The sequence below is a fragment of the Nothobranchius furzeri genome, chromosome 13 (genome assembly GCF_043380555.1).
Source record: "Nothobranchius furzeri strain GRZ-AD chromosome 13, NfurGRZ-RIMD1, whole genome shotgun sequence".
Classification (NCBI taxonomy): domain Eukaryota; kingdom Metazoa; phylum Chordata; class Actinopteri; order Cyprinodontiformes; family Nothobranchiidae; genus Nothobranchius; species Nothobranchius furzeri.
The window spans coordinates 16920509-16937083 of NC_091753.1; the positions used below are offsets into that span (position 1 = coordinate 16920509).

At 45.8% G+C, this 16575-nt stretch overlaps 2 protein-coding genes across 3 annotated transcripts; one reads left to right on the forward strand and one right to left on the reverse strand.

Annotated features, from left to right (window-relative positions):
* Positions 1-12875: 12875 nt before the first annotated feature.
* On the forward strand, positions 12876-14825 carry LOC139062458 (uncharacterized). Its single transcript, XM_070543328.1, has 2 exons — positions 12876-13111; positions 13188-14825. The coding sequence occupies exons 1-2, from the start codon at positions 12893-12895 to the stop codon at positions 14280-14282; spliced, it is 1314 nt and encodes a 437-aa protein (XP_070399429.1). The 5' UTR covers positions 12876-12892; the 3' UTR covers positions 14283-14825.
* A 96-nt stretch (positions 14826-14921) lies between these two features.
* On the reverse strand, positions 14922-16334 carry LOC139062460 (zinc finger and SCAN domain-containing protein 29-like). 2 transcript variants are annotated; one of them, XR_011515992.1, is made up of 3 exons: positions 15701-16334; positions 15304-15447; positions 14922-15224 (listed from the first exon to the last, which is right to left on the reverse strand). XR_011515992.1 is itself a non-coding variant. In XM_070543333.1 (2 exons), the coding sequence occupies exon 1, from the start codon at positions 16135-16137 to the stop codon at positions 15721-15723; it is 417 nt and encodes a 138-aa protein (XP_070399434.1). In that variant the 5' UTR covers positions 16138-16334; the 3' UTR covers positions 15303-15447; positions 15701-15720. The 2 variants fall into 2 exon arrangements, 1 of the variants encoding a protein (XP_070399434.1); XM_070543333.1 differs by lacking the exon at positions 14922-15224 and having other exon boundaries at positions 15303-15447.
* Between the last annotated feature and the right edge of the window lie 241 nt (positions 16335-16575).

Consider the following 16575-nt stretch of genomic DNA (forward strand, 5'->3'; position numbering starts at 1 on the left):
ATATAAGTATAAAAGTGTGGGCGTGGCTAAGCCTCAAACTTTGACCTTTCGCCATTACATTACTTGACTTAACTCCCATCTGCATGATCAGATCTATATCAAACTGTGTCTGTGTGATCATTGACCACATCTCAAGACAATGACAAAGTGGACAGCTGACATCACCTAAGCCCCGCCCCCTGACTACAGGAAGTCTATTTTTTATGGTGAAATGCCCATATTTGTCCCCTCTAATTTAGTCAACATGACACTAAGGTCATGCACTGTCTTCATGATGTTGTAATGACCATTCAGATCTGCTAGCTTTTCAGAAAGGGAGGGGCTTTGATGCCATGGCGATTTCTTACTCTGACCCCTAATAGAATTGGACAGCTGAAGTTTGTGGGCGTGGCCTTTTTTCTGAAATAGCGCCCCCCTAGGACCATTAAAACTATCAGCCCCAAGCCATGCTTTGACTGAGGATCACAAAATTTGGCACACTAATGTAGTGTCTCAGGACCTACAAAAAAGTCTCTTGGAGCCAAGTACAATGTCGCACAGGAGGTCGGCCATTTTTGTCCAAGTACTCGATTTAGTGGTTTTCGCACACGTTATTAGGAGAATGATGTCTCGTCGTCCTTTCCACCGATCACCTTCAAACTCCTGCTATATACTCTTAAGACATAGAGCAAAAAATTCAACCGTTGGATTTTAAGTAAGTATAAAGGTGTGAGCGTGGCTAAGCCTCAAACTTTGACCAGTCGCCATTATGTTACTTGACTTAATAACTCCCATGTGCATGATCAGATCAATTTCAAATTTTGTCTGTGTGATCACTGACCCCATCTGAAGACAGTGACAATGTGGACAGCTGACATCACCTAAGCCCGCCCCATGACTACAGGAAGTCTACTGTTTTATGGTGAAATGTCCATATTTGTCCCCTCTAATTTAGTCAAGATGACACTAAGGTCATGCACTGTCTTCATGATGTTGTAATGACCATTCAGATCTGATACCTTTTCAGAAAGGGGGGGCTTTTATGCCATGGCGATTTCTGGCGTGACGCTGTGACCTTACGTTTGACTGTAACTTCCACAAACAGCCTTCGATATGCTCGAGACTGAACATCACATCACCAGTGTGGTAAAGATAGAGAATCTCCTAGTGGTGAGACGTGTAATGGTGGGCTCAGAGGGGATGCTGAGTCAGGGTGAGGTGTGGACGCGGAGGCCGTTCACGGTTTCTGGTGTCGGGGTGGTTGACTTTCTGTTCTGCCAGACGTGCCCTGGTGCCCCCGGCTGCCGGCCAGGATGGAGAAGCGCGGAGCTGGGTTTGGAGAGCGTCGCGGATGGAGCGGAGGGGTTGCGGAAGGAGGGCGAGCAGCTTCGCTGCGAGGGCCGAACGACGCTGCTTGCAGCTTTAATTTTTATTTATTATTCTTAGCCCGCTTTGAATGGCTTTTTGGGGACCTTATCATACCCCAAAACTCACAATATTTTGCAAAGATGTCAGGCCTGGTGAAAAATTTAATATTTTAATGGTCCCCAAAAAATTGCAAAGAAAATGGCTGAACAGCGCCCCCTACAAAGTGAAAAAAACCCCTCTCCATAAAGCTTAGTTTATCGTACAGTTATGAAATTTGGTACACTTGTAGTACTCACCAGTCCGCACAGAAAAGTCTCTTGCAAGCATGGTCAATATCAAACAGGAAGTCGGCCATTTTGGGTTGAAATGGCGATTTTTAGCCTTTTTTGCCGTTTTTAGGGTCCGTTTCTGATTGGATTGCTCGATCAGTTTTTTCACGATCGTCTCAAAAATTGTGTAAAATTGCTCAGAAGAGATGGATGAACGAAATGAGACAGTAAAATTGACTTTTCGTAAATACTGAAGGGGCGGGGCCAGGCCTCGAAGTTTGACTACTCTCCAAAAAAATTTAAATTGCTATAACTTCATAACTGAATGGAATAGAGTTACCAAACTTTCTGTGGTCATTTGTCATCCACCCACAAAGTAAACTGAATGGTCGGATGATGACATCACACAAGCCCCGCCCCCTCAGGACCAAAAAGATCAAGTTTTACTGTGAAAGGTCCCAAACTGCCCCATTTCACTTAATCTCCACGAATTTGTAGCTGGTAACTCAAGACAAGTGGGGGTTGCTTGGCGTCACTTTATGGGAGTTTTCGGCAGAGGGCGGGGCTGTGGCGGCGCGGCGAAGTCAGGCATACCGCCGTGGCCTTACGTTTGCCTCCCATTTCGTCATTTCTAAAGATATCGTCACGAAACTTCTTGTGAGGGATCCTAGTCCGGCCCCCCAAAAGATCTGATGAGATCATCCGGTGGGCGTGGCCAATTTTCTGAAATAGCGCCCCCTAGGACCATTAAAACTGTCAGCCCCAAGCCATGCTTTGACTGAGGATTACGAAATTTGGTACACTAATGTGGTGTCTCAGGACCTACAAAAAAAGTCTCTTGGAGCCAAGTGCAAAGTTGCACAGGAAGTCGGCCATTTTGGTCCAAGTACGCAATTTAGTGGTTTTCACACACGTTGTTTGGAGAGTGATGCTCCGTCGCCCTTTTCACCAATCGCCTTCAATCTTCTGCTATATACTCTTAAGACAAAGAGGAAAAGATTCAACCGTCGGATTTTAAATAAGTATAAAGGTGTGGGCGTGGCTAAGCCTCAAACTTTGACCTTTCGCCACGCCACTCTTTTTTTCACAGCTCCCTATTGGACTCCTTTTACCCAATCACCAGGAATCTCTGGTAAAGAGCAGCAGACAAGTTGAGGTCACTTGGTCTCCAGTACTGGAAGCTTTCAAAAAAAGGCAGGGCTTTGGGAGCATGGCGAAAATCGCCATCACGCCATGGAAATACGATTGCCTCTCATTTCTTCATTTATCGTGATATCGTTACGAAACTTCTGGTGAGTGATCCTAGTCTGACCACAAAGAGACATAGACAGCTGAAATATGTGGGCGTGGCCTAATTTCTGAAATAGCGCCCCCTAGGACCATTTAAACTAATAGCCCCAAGCCATGCTTTGACTGAGGATTACGAAATTTGGTACACTAATGTGGTGTCCCAGGACCTACAAAAAAGTCTCTTGGAGCCAATCACAAAATTGCACAGGAAGTCGGCCATTTTGGTCCAAGTACTCGATTTAGTGGTTTTCGCACACGTTGTTTGGAGAGTGATGCTCCGTCGCCCTTTTCACCAATCGCCTTCAAACTTCTGCTATATACTCTTAAGGCATAGGGGAAAACATTCAACCGTCGGATTTTTCAAAAGTTGAAAGGTGTGGGCGTGGCTAAGCCTCAAACTTTGACCTGTCGCCGCGCCACTCTTTTTTTCACAGCTCCCTACTGGACTCCTTTTACCCAATCAGCAGGAGTCTCAGGCAAATAGCAGTAGACAACTTGAGGTCACTTGGTATCCAGTACTGGAAGGTTTCAAAAAAAGGCGGGGCTTTGGGAGCATGGCGAAAATCGCCGTCACGCCATGGAAATACGTTTGCCTCTCATTTCTTCATTTATCGTGATATTGTTACGAAACTTCTGGTGAGTGATCCTAGTCTGACCCCAAAGAGACATAGACAGCTGAAATATGTGGGCGTGGCCTAATTTCTGAAAAAGCGCCCCCTAGGACCATTTAAACTATTAGCCCCAAGCCATGCTTTCACTGAGGATTACGAAATTTGGTACACTAATGTGGTGTCCCAGGACCTACAAAAAAGTCTCTTGGAGCCAAGCACAAAATTGCACAGGAAGTCGGCCATTTTGGTCCAAGTACGCGATTTAGTGGTTTTCGCACACGTTGTTTGGAGAGTGATGCTCCTTCGCCCTTTTCACCAATCGCCTTCAAACTTCTGCTATATACTCTTAAGGCATAGGGGAAAAAAGTCAACCGTCGGATTTTTCAAAAGTTGAAAGGTGTGGGCGTGGCTAAGCCTCAAACTTTGACCTTTCGCCATTACTTGACTTAATAACTCCCATGTGCATGATCAGATCTTTTTCGAACTTTGTCTGTTTGATCATTGACCATATCTGTAAACAATGACAATGTGGACAGCTGACATCATCTAAGCCCCGCCCCCTGACTAAAGGAAGTTATTATTTTATGCTGAAATGCCCATATTTGTCCCCTCTAAATTAGTCAACATGACACCTAGGTCATGCACTGTCTTCATGATGGTGTAATGGCCATTCAAATCTGATAGCTTTCCAGAAAGGGAGGGGCTTTGATGCCATGGCGAATTCTGGCGTAACGCCGTAACCTTACAATTCAATTTAATGGTGAGCTCAGAGGGGATGCTTAGTCAGGGTGAGGTGCGGACTAGGAGGCCATTTGCTGTTTCCGGTGACGGGATGATTGACGTTTCTGTTCTGCCAGACATGCCCTGGTGCCCCGGGCTGCCGGCCAGGCCGGAGCGGCGCAGAGCTGCGAGGGCCGAACGACGCTGCTTGCAGCTTTAATTAGGCCCGAGCAGTGAAGCTGCGAAGGCCTATTGTATCTGCTCCGTTTCTTATTATTATTACGCTTTCTTTCTTTTTTCTTCCGCGTCTTTGGCTGGCCTTTAGGGGGTCTTAGCATATCCAAAAAGTCACCAAATTCTGGCCCAATATAGAAAGTGCGTGAAATTTACGTATTTCACTGGCAATGCAAAAGTTCATAAAAAAGTGGCTGAACAGCGCCCCCTAGAAAGTGAAAAATACCCCTCTCCATAAAGCTTAGTTTATCGTACAGTTATGAAATTTGGTATACTTGTAGTACTCAACAGTCCGCACAGAAAATTCTCTTGCAACCATGGTCAATATCAAACAGGAAGTCGGCCATTTTAGGTTGAAATGGCGATTTTTAGCCATTTTGGCCATTTCTAGGATCTATATTTGGTTGAACAGTTTGGTCATTTTTCGCACGATCGTCTCAAAAATAGTGTGCGATCGAACAGAAGCAATGGACGATTAAAATGAGATAATAAAATTGACTTTTCGTAAATACTGAAGGGGCGGGACCAGGCCTCAAAGTTCGAGCACTCGCCAAAAAAATTCAAATTGATATAATTTCATAAATGAAAGAATTACAGTTAAAGCAACTTTCTGTGGACAATCGTCATCGCCCCCTGAAGACAAATGAATGGTCGATTGATGATGTCACATAAGCTCCGCCCCCTCAGGACTTAAAAGGTCAAGTTTTACTGAGAAATTTTCAAAAATTCGCCCTTTCAAATAATCATCCCAACTTTGTAGCAGGTAACTGAAGACAAGTTGGGGTTGCTTGGCGTCACTTTATGGGAGTTTTCTGCAGAAGGCGGGGCTGTGGCGGCGCGGCGAAGTCAGGGTTACCAACGTGGCCTTACGTTTGCCTTCCATTTCGTCATTTCTAGAGATATCGCCACGACACTTCTTGGGAGTGATCCTAGTCCGGCCCCCAAAAGAATCTGATGTGAACATCTGGTGGGCGTGGCCTATTTTCTGAAATAGCGCCCCCTAGGACCATTAAAACTGTCAGCCCCAAGCAATGCTTTGACTGAGGAGTACGAAATTTGGTACACTAATGTGGTGTCTCAGCACCTACAAAAAAGTCTCTTGGAGCCAAGTGCAAAGTCGCACAGGAAGTCGGCCATTTTGGTCCAAGTACTCAATTTAGTGGTTTTCGGACACGTTGTTTGGAGAAGGATGTTCCATCACCCTTTTCACCAATCACCTTCAAACATCTATTATACACTCTTAAGACATAGATGAAAAAATTGAACCGTTGGATTTTAAATAAGTGTAAAGGTGTGGGCGTGGCTAAGCCTCAAACTTTGACCTGTCGCCACGCCACTCTTTTTTTCACAGCTCCCTATTGGGCTCCTTTTAGCCAATCACCACCAATCACTGGCTAATAGCAGCAGACAAGTTGAGGTCACTTGGTCTGTAGTACTGGCAGGTTTCGAATAAAGGCGGGGCTTTGGGAGCATGGCGAAATTCGCCATCACGCCAGGGAAATACGTTTGTCTCTCATTTCTTCAATCATTGTGACATCGCCACACAATTTCTGATGAGTGATCCTACTCTGACCCCTAATAGAAATGGACAGCTTAAGTTTGTGGGTGTGGCCTATTTTCTGAAATAGCGCCCCCTAGGACCATTAAAACTGTCAGCCCCAAGCCATGCTTTGACTGAAGAACACGAAATTTGACACACTAATGTGGTGTCTCAGGACCTACAAAAAAGTCTCTTGGAGCCAAGCGCAATGTCGCACAGGAGGTCGGCCATTTTGGACCAAGTACTCGATTTAGTGGTTTTCGCACACGTTATTAGGAGAATGATGTCTCGTCGTCCTTTCCACCGATCACCTTCAAACTCCTGCTATATACTCTTAAGACATAGAGGAAAAAATTCAACCGTTGGATTTTAAATAAGTATAAAGGTGTGGGCGTGGCTAAGCCTCAAACTTTGACCAGTCGCCATTATGTTACTTGACTTAATAACTCCCATGTGCATGATCAGATCAATTTCAAATTTTGTCTGTGTGATCACTGACCCCATCTGAAGACAGTGACAATGTGGACAGCTGACATCACCTAAGCCCGCCCCATGACTACAGGAAGTCTACTGTTTTATGGTGAAATGTCCATATTTGTCCCCTCTAATTTAGTCAAGATGACACTAAGGTCATGCACTGTCTTCATGATGTTGTAATGACCATTCAGATCTGATACCTTTTCAGAAAGGGGGGGCTTTTATGCCATGGCGATTTCTGGCGTGACGCTGTGACCTTACGTTTGACTGTAACTTCCACAAACAGCCTTCGATATGCTCGAGACTGAACATCACATCACCAGTGTGGTAAAGATAGAGAATCTCCTAGTGGTGAGACGTGTAATGGTGGGCTCAGAGGGGATGCTGAGTCAGGGTGAGGTGTGGACGCGAAGGCCGTTCACGGTTTCTGGTGTCGGGGTGGTTGACTTTCTGTTCTGCCAGACATGCCCTGGTGCCCCCGGCTGCCGGCCAGGATGGAGAAGCGCGGAGCTGGGTTTGGAGAGCGTCGCGGATGGAGCGGAGGGGTTGCGGAAGGAGGGCGAGCAGCTTCGCTGCGAGGGCCGAACGACGCTGCTTGCAGCTTTAATTAGGCCCGAGCAGCGAAGCGCTGCGAAGGCCTATTGTATCTGCTCCGTTTATTTTTCTTTTTTCTTTTTTTTTCTTCCGCGTCTTTGGGTGGCCTTTAGGGGGTCTTAGCATATCCAAAAAGTCACCAAATTCTGGCCCAATATAGAAAGTGCGTGAAATTTACGTATTTCACTGTCAACATGAAAGTTGGTATAAAAATGTTTCAACAGCGCCCCCTGGAAAATTAAAAATACCCCTCCGCATTGACCTTTTTTCATAGTAGAGTGATGAAATTTGGTACACCTGTAGAACTCAACAATACGCACAGAAAAGCCTCTTGCACCCATGGTCAATATCAAACAGGAAGTCGGCCATTTTGGACTAAAGTGGCCATTTTTACCCCGTTTTGGCCATTTCTAGGCTCTATATTTGGTTGAACAGTTTGGTCATTTTTCGCACGATTGTCTCAAAAATAGTGTGCGATCGAACAGAAGCGATGGACGATTAAAATGAGAAAATAAAACTGACTTTTCGTAAATACTGAAGGGGCGGGACCAGGCCTCAAAGTTCGAGCACTCGCCAAAAAAATTCAAATACCTTTAATTTCATAAATAAAAGAATTACATTTAAAGTAATTTTCTATGGACAATCGTCATCGCCCCCCGAAGACAAATGAATGGTTGATTGATGATGTCACATAAGCCCCGCCCCCTCAGGCCTTAAAAGGTCAAGTTTTACTGGGAAATTGTCCAAAATTCGCCCTTTCAACTAATCACCCCATATTTGTAGCAGGTAACTGTAGACAAGTTGGGATTGCTTGGCGTCACTTTATGGGAGTTTTCTCCAGAAGGCGGGGCTGTGGCGGCGCGGCGAAGTCAGGCGTACCGACGTGGCCTTACGTTTGCCTCCCATTTCGTCATTTCTAAAGATATCGCCACAAAACCTCTTGTGAGTGATCCTAGTCCAGCCCCCCAAAAAATTTGATGTGAACATCCGGTGGGCGTGGCCTATTTTATGAAATAGCGCCCCCTAGGACCATTAAAACTGTCAGCCCCAAGCCATGCTTTGACTGAGGATTTCGAAATTTGGTACACTAATGTGGTGTCTCAGGACCTACAAAAAAGTCTCTTGGAGCCAAGTGCAAAGTTGCACAGGAAGTCAGCCATTTTGGTCCAAGTACGTGATTTACTGGTTTTCGCACACGTTGTTTGGAGAGTGATGCTCCATCGCCCTTTTCACCAATCGCCTTCAAACATCTGCTATATACTCTTAAGACATAAAGTAAAAAATTCAACCGTCGGATTTTAAATAAGTATAAAGGTGTGGGCGTGGCTAAGCCTCAAACTTTGACCTGTCGCCACGCCACTCTTTTTTTCACAGCTCCCTATTGGACTCCTTTTACGCAATCACCAGCAATCTCTGGCAAATAAAAGCTGACAAGTTGAGGTCACTTGGTCTACAGTACTGGCAGGTTTTGAAAAAAGGCGGGGCTTTGGGAGCATGGCGAAATTCGCCATCACGCCATGGCAATACGTTTGCCTCTCATTTCTTCAATTATCGTGACATCGCCACAAAATGTCTGGTGAGTGATCCTAGTCTGACCCCCAATAGAATTGGGCAGCTGAGATTTGTGGGCGTGGCCTATATTCTGAAATATCGCCCCCTAGGACCTTTAAAACTGTCAGCCCCAAGACAAGGTTTGACTGAGGATTACGAAAATTGGTACACTCATGTAGGGTCTCTGGACCTACAAAAAAGTCTCTTGGAGCCAAGCGAAATTTCGCACAGGAGGTCGGCCATTTTGGTCCAAGTACTCGATTTAGTGGTTTTCGCACACGTTGTTTGGACATTGATGGCCCGTCGCCCTTTACACAGATCACCTTCAAACTTATGCTATGTACTTTTAAGTCAAAGGGGAAAAAATTCAACCGTCGGATTTTAAATAAGTATAAAGGTGTGGGCGTGGCTAAGCCTCAAACTTTGACCTTTCGCCATGACATTACTTGACTTAATAACTCCCATGTGCATGATCAGATCTAATTCAAACTTTGTCTGTGTGATCACTGACCACATCTCAAGACAACGACAATGTGGACAGCTGACATCACCTAAGCCCCGCCCCCTGACAACAGGAAGTCTATTGTTTTATGGTGAAATGGCCATATTTGTCCCCTCTAATTTAGTGAAAATGACACTCAGGTCATACATTGTCTTCATGATGTTTTAATGACCATTCAGATCTGATAGCTTTCCAGAAAGGGAGGGGCTTTGATGCCATGGTGAATGCTGGCGTGACGCCATGACCTTACATTTGACTGTAACTTCCACAAACGGCCTCCGATTTGCCCGAAACTGAATATGGCAATGAACAATCATGCCCTTTAGCCAATGAGGCACAAACGGTTGGTGAATGTTATATAATGTCACCAAAGCTGACCTCAATGGGACTTTTCTGTAGTTGGTCACAGCGCCACCTAGATAACGTTATCCTTCGATAACTTTAAAAAACATGGTCAGAATAGCATTAAAGTTGGTCACTGTCATCACACCACCAGTGTGGTAAAGATAGAGGATTCCCTAGTGGTGAGACATAAAATGTAATGGTGAGCTCAAAGGGGATGCTGAGTCAGGGTGAGGTGCGGACAAGGTGGCCGTTAGCCGTTTCTGGTGTTGGGGTGGTCGACGTTTGTGTTCTGCGGACGTGCCCTGGTGCCCAGCTGCGAAGGCCTATTGTATCTGCTCCGTTTCTTTTTCTTTTTTTTTCTTTTTTTTTCTTCCGCGTCTTTGGACGGCCTTTAGGGGGTCTTAGCATATCCAAAAAGTCACCAAATTCTGGCCCAATATAGAAAGTGCGTGAAATTTACGTATTTCACTGTCAACGTGAAAGTTGGTATAAAAATGTTTCAACAGCGCCCCCTGGAAAATTAAAAATACCCCTCCGCATTGACCTTTTTTCATAGTATAGTGATGAAATTTGGTACACCTGTAGAACTCAACAATACGCACAGAAAAGCCTCTTGCACCCATGGTCAATATAAAACAGGAAGTCGGCCATTTTGGACTAAAGTGGCCATTTTTACCCCGTTTTGGCCATTTCTAGGCTCTATATTTGGTTGAACAGTTTGGTCATTTTTCGCACGATTGTCTCAAAAATAGTGTGCGATCGAACAGAAGCGATGGACGAATCAAATGAGAAAATAAAATTGACTTTTCGTAAATACTGAAGGGGCGGAGTCAGGCCTCAAAGTTCGAGCATTCGCCAAAAAAATTCAAATTGCTATAATTTCATAAATGAAAGAATTACAGTTAAAGTAATTTTCTATGGACAATCGTCATCGCCCCCCGAAGACAAATGAATGGTTGATTGATGATGTCACATAAGCCCCACCCCCTCAGGCCTTAAAAGGTCAAGTTTTACTGGGAAATTGTCCAAAATTCGCCCTTTCAACTAATCACCCCATATTTGTAGCAGGTAACTGAAGACAAGTTGGGGTTGCTTGGCGTCACTTTATGGGAGTTTTCTCCAGAAGGCGGGGCTGTGGCGGCGTGGCGAAGTCAGGCGTACCGACGTGGCCTTACGTTTGCCTCCCATTTTGTCATTTCTAGATATATTGCCACAAAACCTCTTGTGAGTGATCCTAGTCCGGCCCCCCAAAAAATTTGATGTGAACATCCGGTGGGCGTGGCCTATTTTCTGAAATAGCGCCCCCTAGGACCATTAAAACTGTCAGCCCCAAGCCATGCTTTGACTGAGGATTTCGAAATTTGGTACACTAATGTGGTGTCTCAGGACCTACAAAAAAGTCTCTTGGAGCCAAGTGCAAAGTTGCACAGGAAGTCAGCCATTTTGGTCCAAGTACGCGATTTACTGGTTTTCGCACACGTTGTTTGGAGAGTGATGCTCCATCGCCCTTTTCACCAATCGCCTTCAAACTTCTGCTATATACTCTTAAGACATAAAGGAAAAAATTCAACCGTCGGATTTTAAATAAGTATAACGGTGTGGGCGTGGCTAGGCCTCAAACTTTGACCTGTCGCCACGCCACTCTTTTTTTCACAGCTCCCTATTGGACTCCTTTTACCCAATCACCAGCAATCTCTGGCAAATAGCAGCTGACAAGTTGAGGTCACTTGGTCTCCAATACTGGAAGCTTTCGAAAAAAGACGGGGCTTTGGGAGCATGGCGAAATTCGCCATCACGCCATGGCAATACGTTTGCCTCTCATTTCTTCAATTATCGTGACATCGCCACAAAATGTCTGGTGAGTGATCCGAGTCTGACCCCCAATAGAATTGGACAGCTGAAGTTTGTGGGCGTGGCCTATTTTCTGAAATAGCGCCCCCTAGGACCATTAAAACTGTCAGCCCCAAGCCATGCTTTGACTGAGGATCACGAAATTTGGTACACTAATGTAGTGTCTCAGGACCTACAAAAAAGTCTCTTGGAGCCAAGCGCAAAGTCGCACAGGAGGTCGGCCATTTTGGTCCAAGTACTTGATTTAGTGGTTTTCGCACATGTTGTTTGGACCTTGATGCCCCGTCGCCCTTTTCACCGATCACCTTCAAACATCTGCTATGTACTCTTAAGACAAAGGGGAAAAAATTCAACCGTCGGATTTTAAATAAGTATCAAGGTGTGGGCGTGGCTAAGCCTCAAACTTTGACCAGTCGCCATTACATTACTTGACTTAACTCCCATGTGCATGATCAGATCGTATATCAAAAATTGTCTGTGTGATCACTAACCACATCTGAAGACAATGATAATGTGGACAGCTGACATCACCTAAGCCCCGCCCCCTGACTATTGGAAGTCTATAGTTATATGGTGAAATGCCCATATTTGTCCCCTCTAATTTAGTCAACATGACACTAAGGTCATGCACTGTCTTCATGATGTTGTAATGACCATTCAGATCTGATAGCTTTCCAGATAGGGAGGGACTTTGATGCCATGGCGAATTCTGGCGTGACGCCATGACCTTACGTTTGACTGTAACTTCCACAAACAGCCTCCGATCTGCCCGAGACTGAACATGGCAATGAATAATCATGCCCTTTAGCCAACGAGGCACAAACGGTTGGAGAACGTTGTGCAATATCACCACAGCGCCCCCTACACATCTTTAAAACTGTAACAACTCCTACAGAAGAGGTCGTAACTGCATCAAACTTGCCATATGTCATCACACAAAGGAACCCAACACAATCATGTGGTAATTGGTAGATATAGCTTTAGCTCCGCCCCCTGACAGATATTAGGCCCTGAATAACACATGCATGTTGCAATTCACACCAAACTGCACACAAATGACTGTTATCAACCTACAAACTTCTTCATGGAATATTTCCTATATTTGGAACAGCACCCCCTAGATACAATAAAACCTTTGTAACTTCTGCAAAAAAGCTCCAAACTATATTAAACTTGATGGGAGTCATCACACAACTGCAATCAACACTTGTATGTGCTCACTTGTCCAAATCACTTTAACTCTGCCCACTTACAGCCTTTTGTCTCTAGATGACACATGCAACAATTGATTGATGCCAAATTAACAGGAAACCATCTTTGATGAGCAAAGTTACCTCTATAGCTCCATTCCCACCTGTACCGGGTCAGCCCGGGCCGGGCCGCACGGGCCGGCCCCAGCCCGGCCCGAGTGCTTCCTCACCCTCCTCACGGCCCTGCTCCGGAATGCGGACATGGGGGCGGTCCCCAGAAATCGGCGGGAGAAATTGGTGCCAAGATGTCAGTAATGTCATTTATCAGCAACTATTCAAGCCGCCCTGTGTTGTTGACACTATTGTAAATAATGGAGAACTTTGTGGTGATAGTTTTCATGGTTCTGCGCTTGTGGCTCGTTTTGGGGGCCAGTCTCCGCGCCAGACAGGCCGAAAGGCGTCGGCTTCGCCAGCTGAGGAGGGATAAGAGGAGGATGAAATCTGCAAAGTGTCGCCGAGTCATGCAGGAAGCCATTCTGAAACAGTACAACACATTGCTGCGATTACGACAAAGCAGACGACGCATCCTGGTAATGTCTAAAAGTCCATTGCTGACGTGCGTGTTTAATACACTTCAAGTTAATAAAATACGTTTAATTTCTTTAGATGGCTATTTTGGAAGGTTCCAGCCGCAGACGTGCGATCTGGTCACTCAACCGATCTTCTGACTGGTGGGTTAATTACGTGCCTCGTTACACGGAAGCGCAGTGGTTGCAGCACTTCAGAATGTCTGAGGAGACGTTCATGTTCCTGTGCAACAATCTGCGGCTAGCATTGCAGCGAAAAGACACTTTCTTCCGTGAGTGTGTGCCTCTGAGGAAGATTGTGGCTATTGCTTTGTGGAAATTTGCTACAGGTTCAGATTACAGACCCATCAGTGTTCTGTTTGGTGTTGGCATCTCAACTGTTGCCAAGTGTGTGAAGGACTTTTGTGCTGCTGTAGAAGCACGGCTGTTGCCAGAACTGATTCATTTACCCGATGAGGGTAAATTTCGGGAGATAGCATCCTATTTTGAGAGCAGGTGGGGGTTGCCACAGTGTGTGGGTGCTATTGATGGCTCACACATCCCCATCATAGCACCCAGAACCTTTCACACAGACTATTTCAACCGGAAAGGGTGGCACTCACTCATCTTGCAAGCTGTGGTTGATGGCAAGGGACTGTTTTGGAACGTTTTTGCAGGGTTTCCAGGGAGCATGCATGACGCGAGGGTCCTGAGACTTTCCTCCATCTGGGATTTGGCAAGCCATGGAAATCTCTTCCCTGACCATTCCATCCAAATTGCTGGCGTTGACTTTGGATACTGCATCCTGGGTGACTCTGCTTACCCGCTGCAAGACTGGCTGCTGAAAACCTTCACAGACACTGGGCGACTGACAGAGCAGCAACCTCTTTATAACAAGAAGTTCAGCCGGGCACGTGTGGTGGTTGAAAATGCCGTTGGTAGGCTGAAGGGAAGGTGGCGTTGCCTGCTGAAAAGGAATGACTGTGATGTCAGTCTGGTACGTTCCATGATTCTGACCTGCTGTGCCCTGCATAATCTGTGTGAGAGCCACGGGGAGCATTATGACAATGTGTGGACGACTGAAACAGAATACCCTGAACCTGTGGCTGCACCCCCACCGCCACAAAACACAGGAGATGAGGGAGGGAGAGCAAAGCGTGATGCTCTGATGATGTACCTTGTGGGGCAGCAGTGATTTAATTTCATTTGACTGAATGTTTTGCCCAAATAAAGTTTTCTTCACGCAGCTAATGTTTGACCCTTGAACTTTTTAATGCACCACCACCTAAACATTGTAAACATGAGCAAATATATTTCATGAGTTTGTATCTAGTCAAGTGTGGACTGTACACATTTGAGCTTCTGGTACTTCTAAACACGCCTGCTGACAAATAAAGGAAATACTCTTAAATCCAAATAAATTATATGGACATCATGTCCAAATGAATGCAGATCAGCTAGATATATTTGACTTAAGCAATTGTTTTATGCACATCCAAGGCTTACCCATATGACTCAAGTCGTTATGGTAAGTGCAGGTAAATATATGGCAAGTGCAGGTAAATATTTGGACTCTACATTGCCTGACAAAAGTCTTAATAGCCAAGTGTGCAGGGCACATTTGAGCTTCTGATCCTGCTCTACACTCCTGCTGACATAACATAATCTTGTCTACACTGACACCTACCTGGTATTTATTCCTATATAAATCTGAGATGAATAAAGCAAATACCCAAGGCTGGTGTATGCTATTTTAGCACACAGTTATATATTGAAACCATGATTGGACGTTTCAACTTCACATTCTGTGAACAGAACAATGATGGATTACACGTTGCATTGTCAAACACTTTATTGCACACCTAACACAATAAAAGAAAATCAGGTCATTTGGTTGATTTCTCAACAGCAGACAGCAAACTGCGCAGCACATCCAAAAAGGAGTCATTGAATTGCTGCTGTGCCATCCTCTCCTCTCGTCTCTCCTCCCTGTCCAGGCGTCTGTCCTCCGCATCTGCCTCCATTTGCTGCTCCATTAAGCTGTTCATCCTCCTCGCAGTCTCCAGGAACCCCGCGTCACTCTCCACCAGCGTCTCCAACAATGGTGACACGCTGGTGCTCCCCCGCTACCTTTTTCCTGAATAAACGCCAAGAAGATGTATATGTAATCACACGTGCTTGTCATATTTTGATGTTGTTGTTGCAAATGAACTCACCGTAGCGTGGTCTGCTGCCCACCGACGGCGCTGAGACGCTCGGGCTGCAGCTACTCCCGCTGTCGGCAGATGAGGGCCCAGCGTCCATGTCCCCGGTGTCGGGCACGACCTGGCTCCCATCGGCGCACATTTCCAGAGTTGTATCTTTTATAAAGAGGAAACAGTTACTTAATATGCACAAACACAAGTACTGACTGAAGAAGTTAATGGGCAAGCTAGGCTAGTAGGCATGCCACAACTAGCCTGGAGTTAGCCTAGCCTTTTGTCGCCTAGCCTGTTGTTGTTATGTCGCACATCAGCGCTACCCAAAGCTAGCACAGCATTTCGTCCGCACTATAGTACAGTGTAGCACAAACGGAGGTCATATTATTACTTATTTTGATAAGTGCTCACTCACCGTTGTCCTGAGGTCCCGTGTTAGCTGGAGTGGCTGTCCACGCCACTCTCGCGGCCATTACTCACAGGCCTCTCACCATAAATGGCGTCCATTTCAGCAAACCACTTCCACTGCCGCCTGTGTGCTCCACTCCTGCTGTTGTGGTCCTTGACGGACCTGTACTCAGCCTTGAGCTTTTTTATTTTTTCTCGGCACTGCTTCGAGGTGCGTTCAAAGCCGTGGGTGAACATCGCCAGTGCAAGCCCCTGAAATATCTTTTCATTACGCACCGTGCCATCCAGTTTGCGCTGGATTCTTTCGTCGCTGAGCAACGAGAGGAAGGTTTTAACCTCTTCATTGCTCCACGGGTTAGGAGATGAGGTCTGGGAGCAGGGAGAAGCCATCATGTCAACGCTGGTGAGTTTGGAGGTTTGAGTTAGGGCGCGATTCTGTGACATCACTACAAATAACAACGCAGGGTTAATCAGAAGATGTTATTGAAGGGGAGGGTAACACATGACTTGACCAATCGGTGGACAGTGGGCGTGTTGGGCCAGGTCAGCCTGAAGCAGTACCCCTCAGGAAGAGGGCCGACAATGAGCCTTGGTTGGCCTGGGAAAATTCCAGGCCACCCAGATATGTAAACAACCTACGCTGCCCGGCCCGGGCTGACCCAGTACAGGTGGGAATGGGGCTTTAGGGATTTAGTTGTAAATGGTCACAGCACCCCTAGATAGGTTCAAACTTTATTAACTTCTAAAGACAAAGTCAGAATGGCAATATACTTGGCTTGTGACATCACGTGACTGCACCAAACACATTGATGTGGTTGTTGGTTTTAATCCCTGTAGCTCCGCCCCTTTCAGCTCACTGGTTCTAGAAAGAACACACAGTGT

Coding starts and splice junctions, on each gene's coding strand:
- LOC139062458 (XM_070543328.1), top strand. CDS start 12,893: ATGGAGAACTTTGTGGTGATAGTTTTCATGGTTCTGCGCTTGTGGCTC. Junction 13,112..13,187: donor AAAGCAGACGACGCATCCTG/GTAATGTCTAAA, acceptor TAATTTCTTTAG/ATGGCTATTTTGGAAGGTTC.
- LOC139062460 (XM_070543333.1), bottom strand. CDS start 16,137: ATGTCACAGAATCGCGCCCTAACTCAAACCTCCAAACTCACCAGCGTT.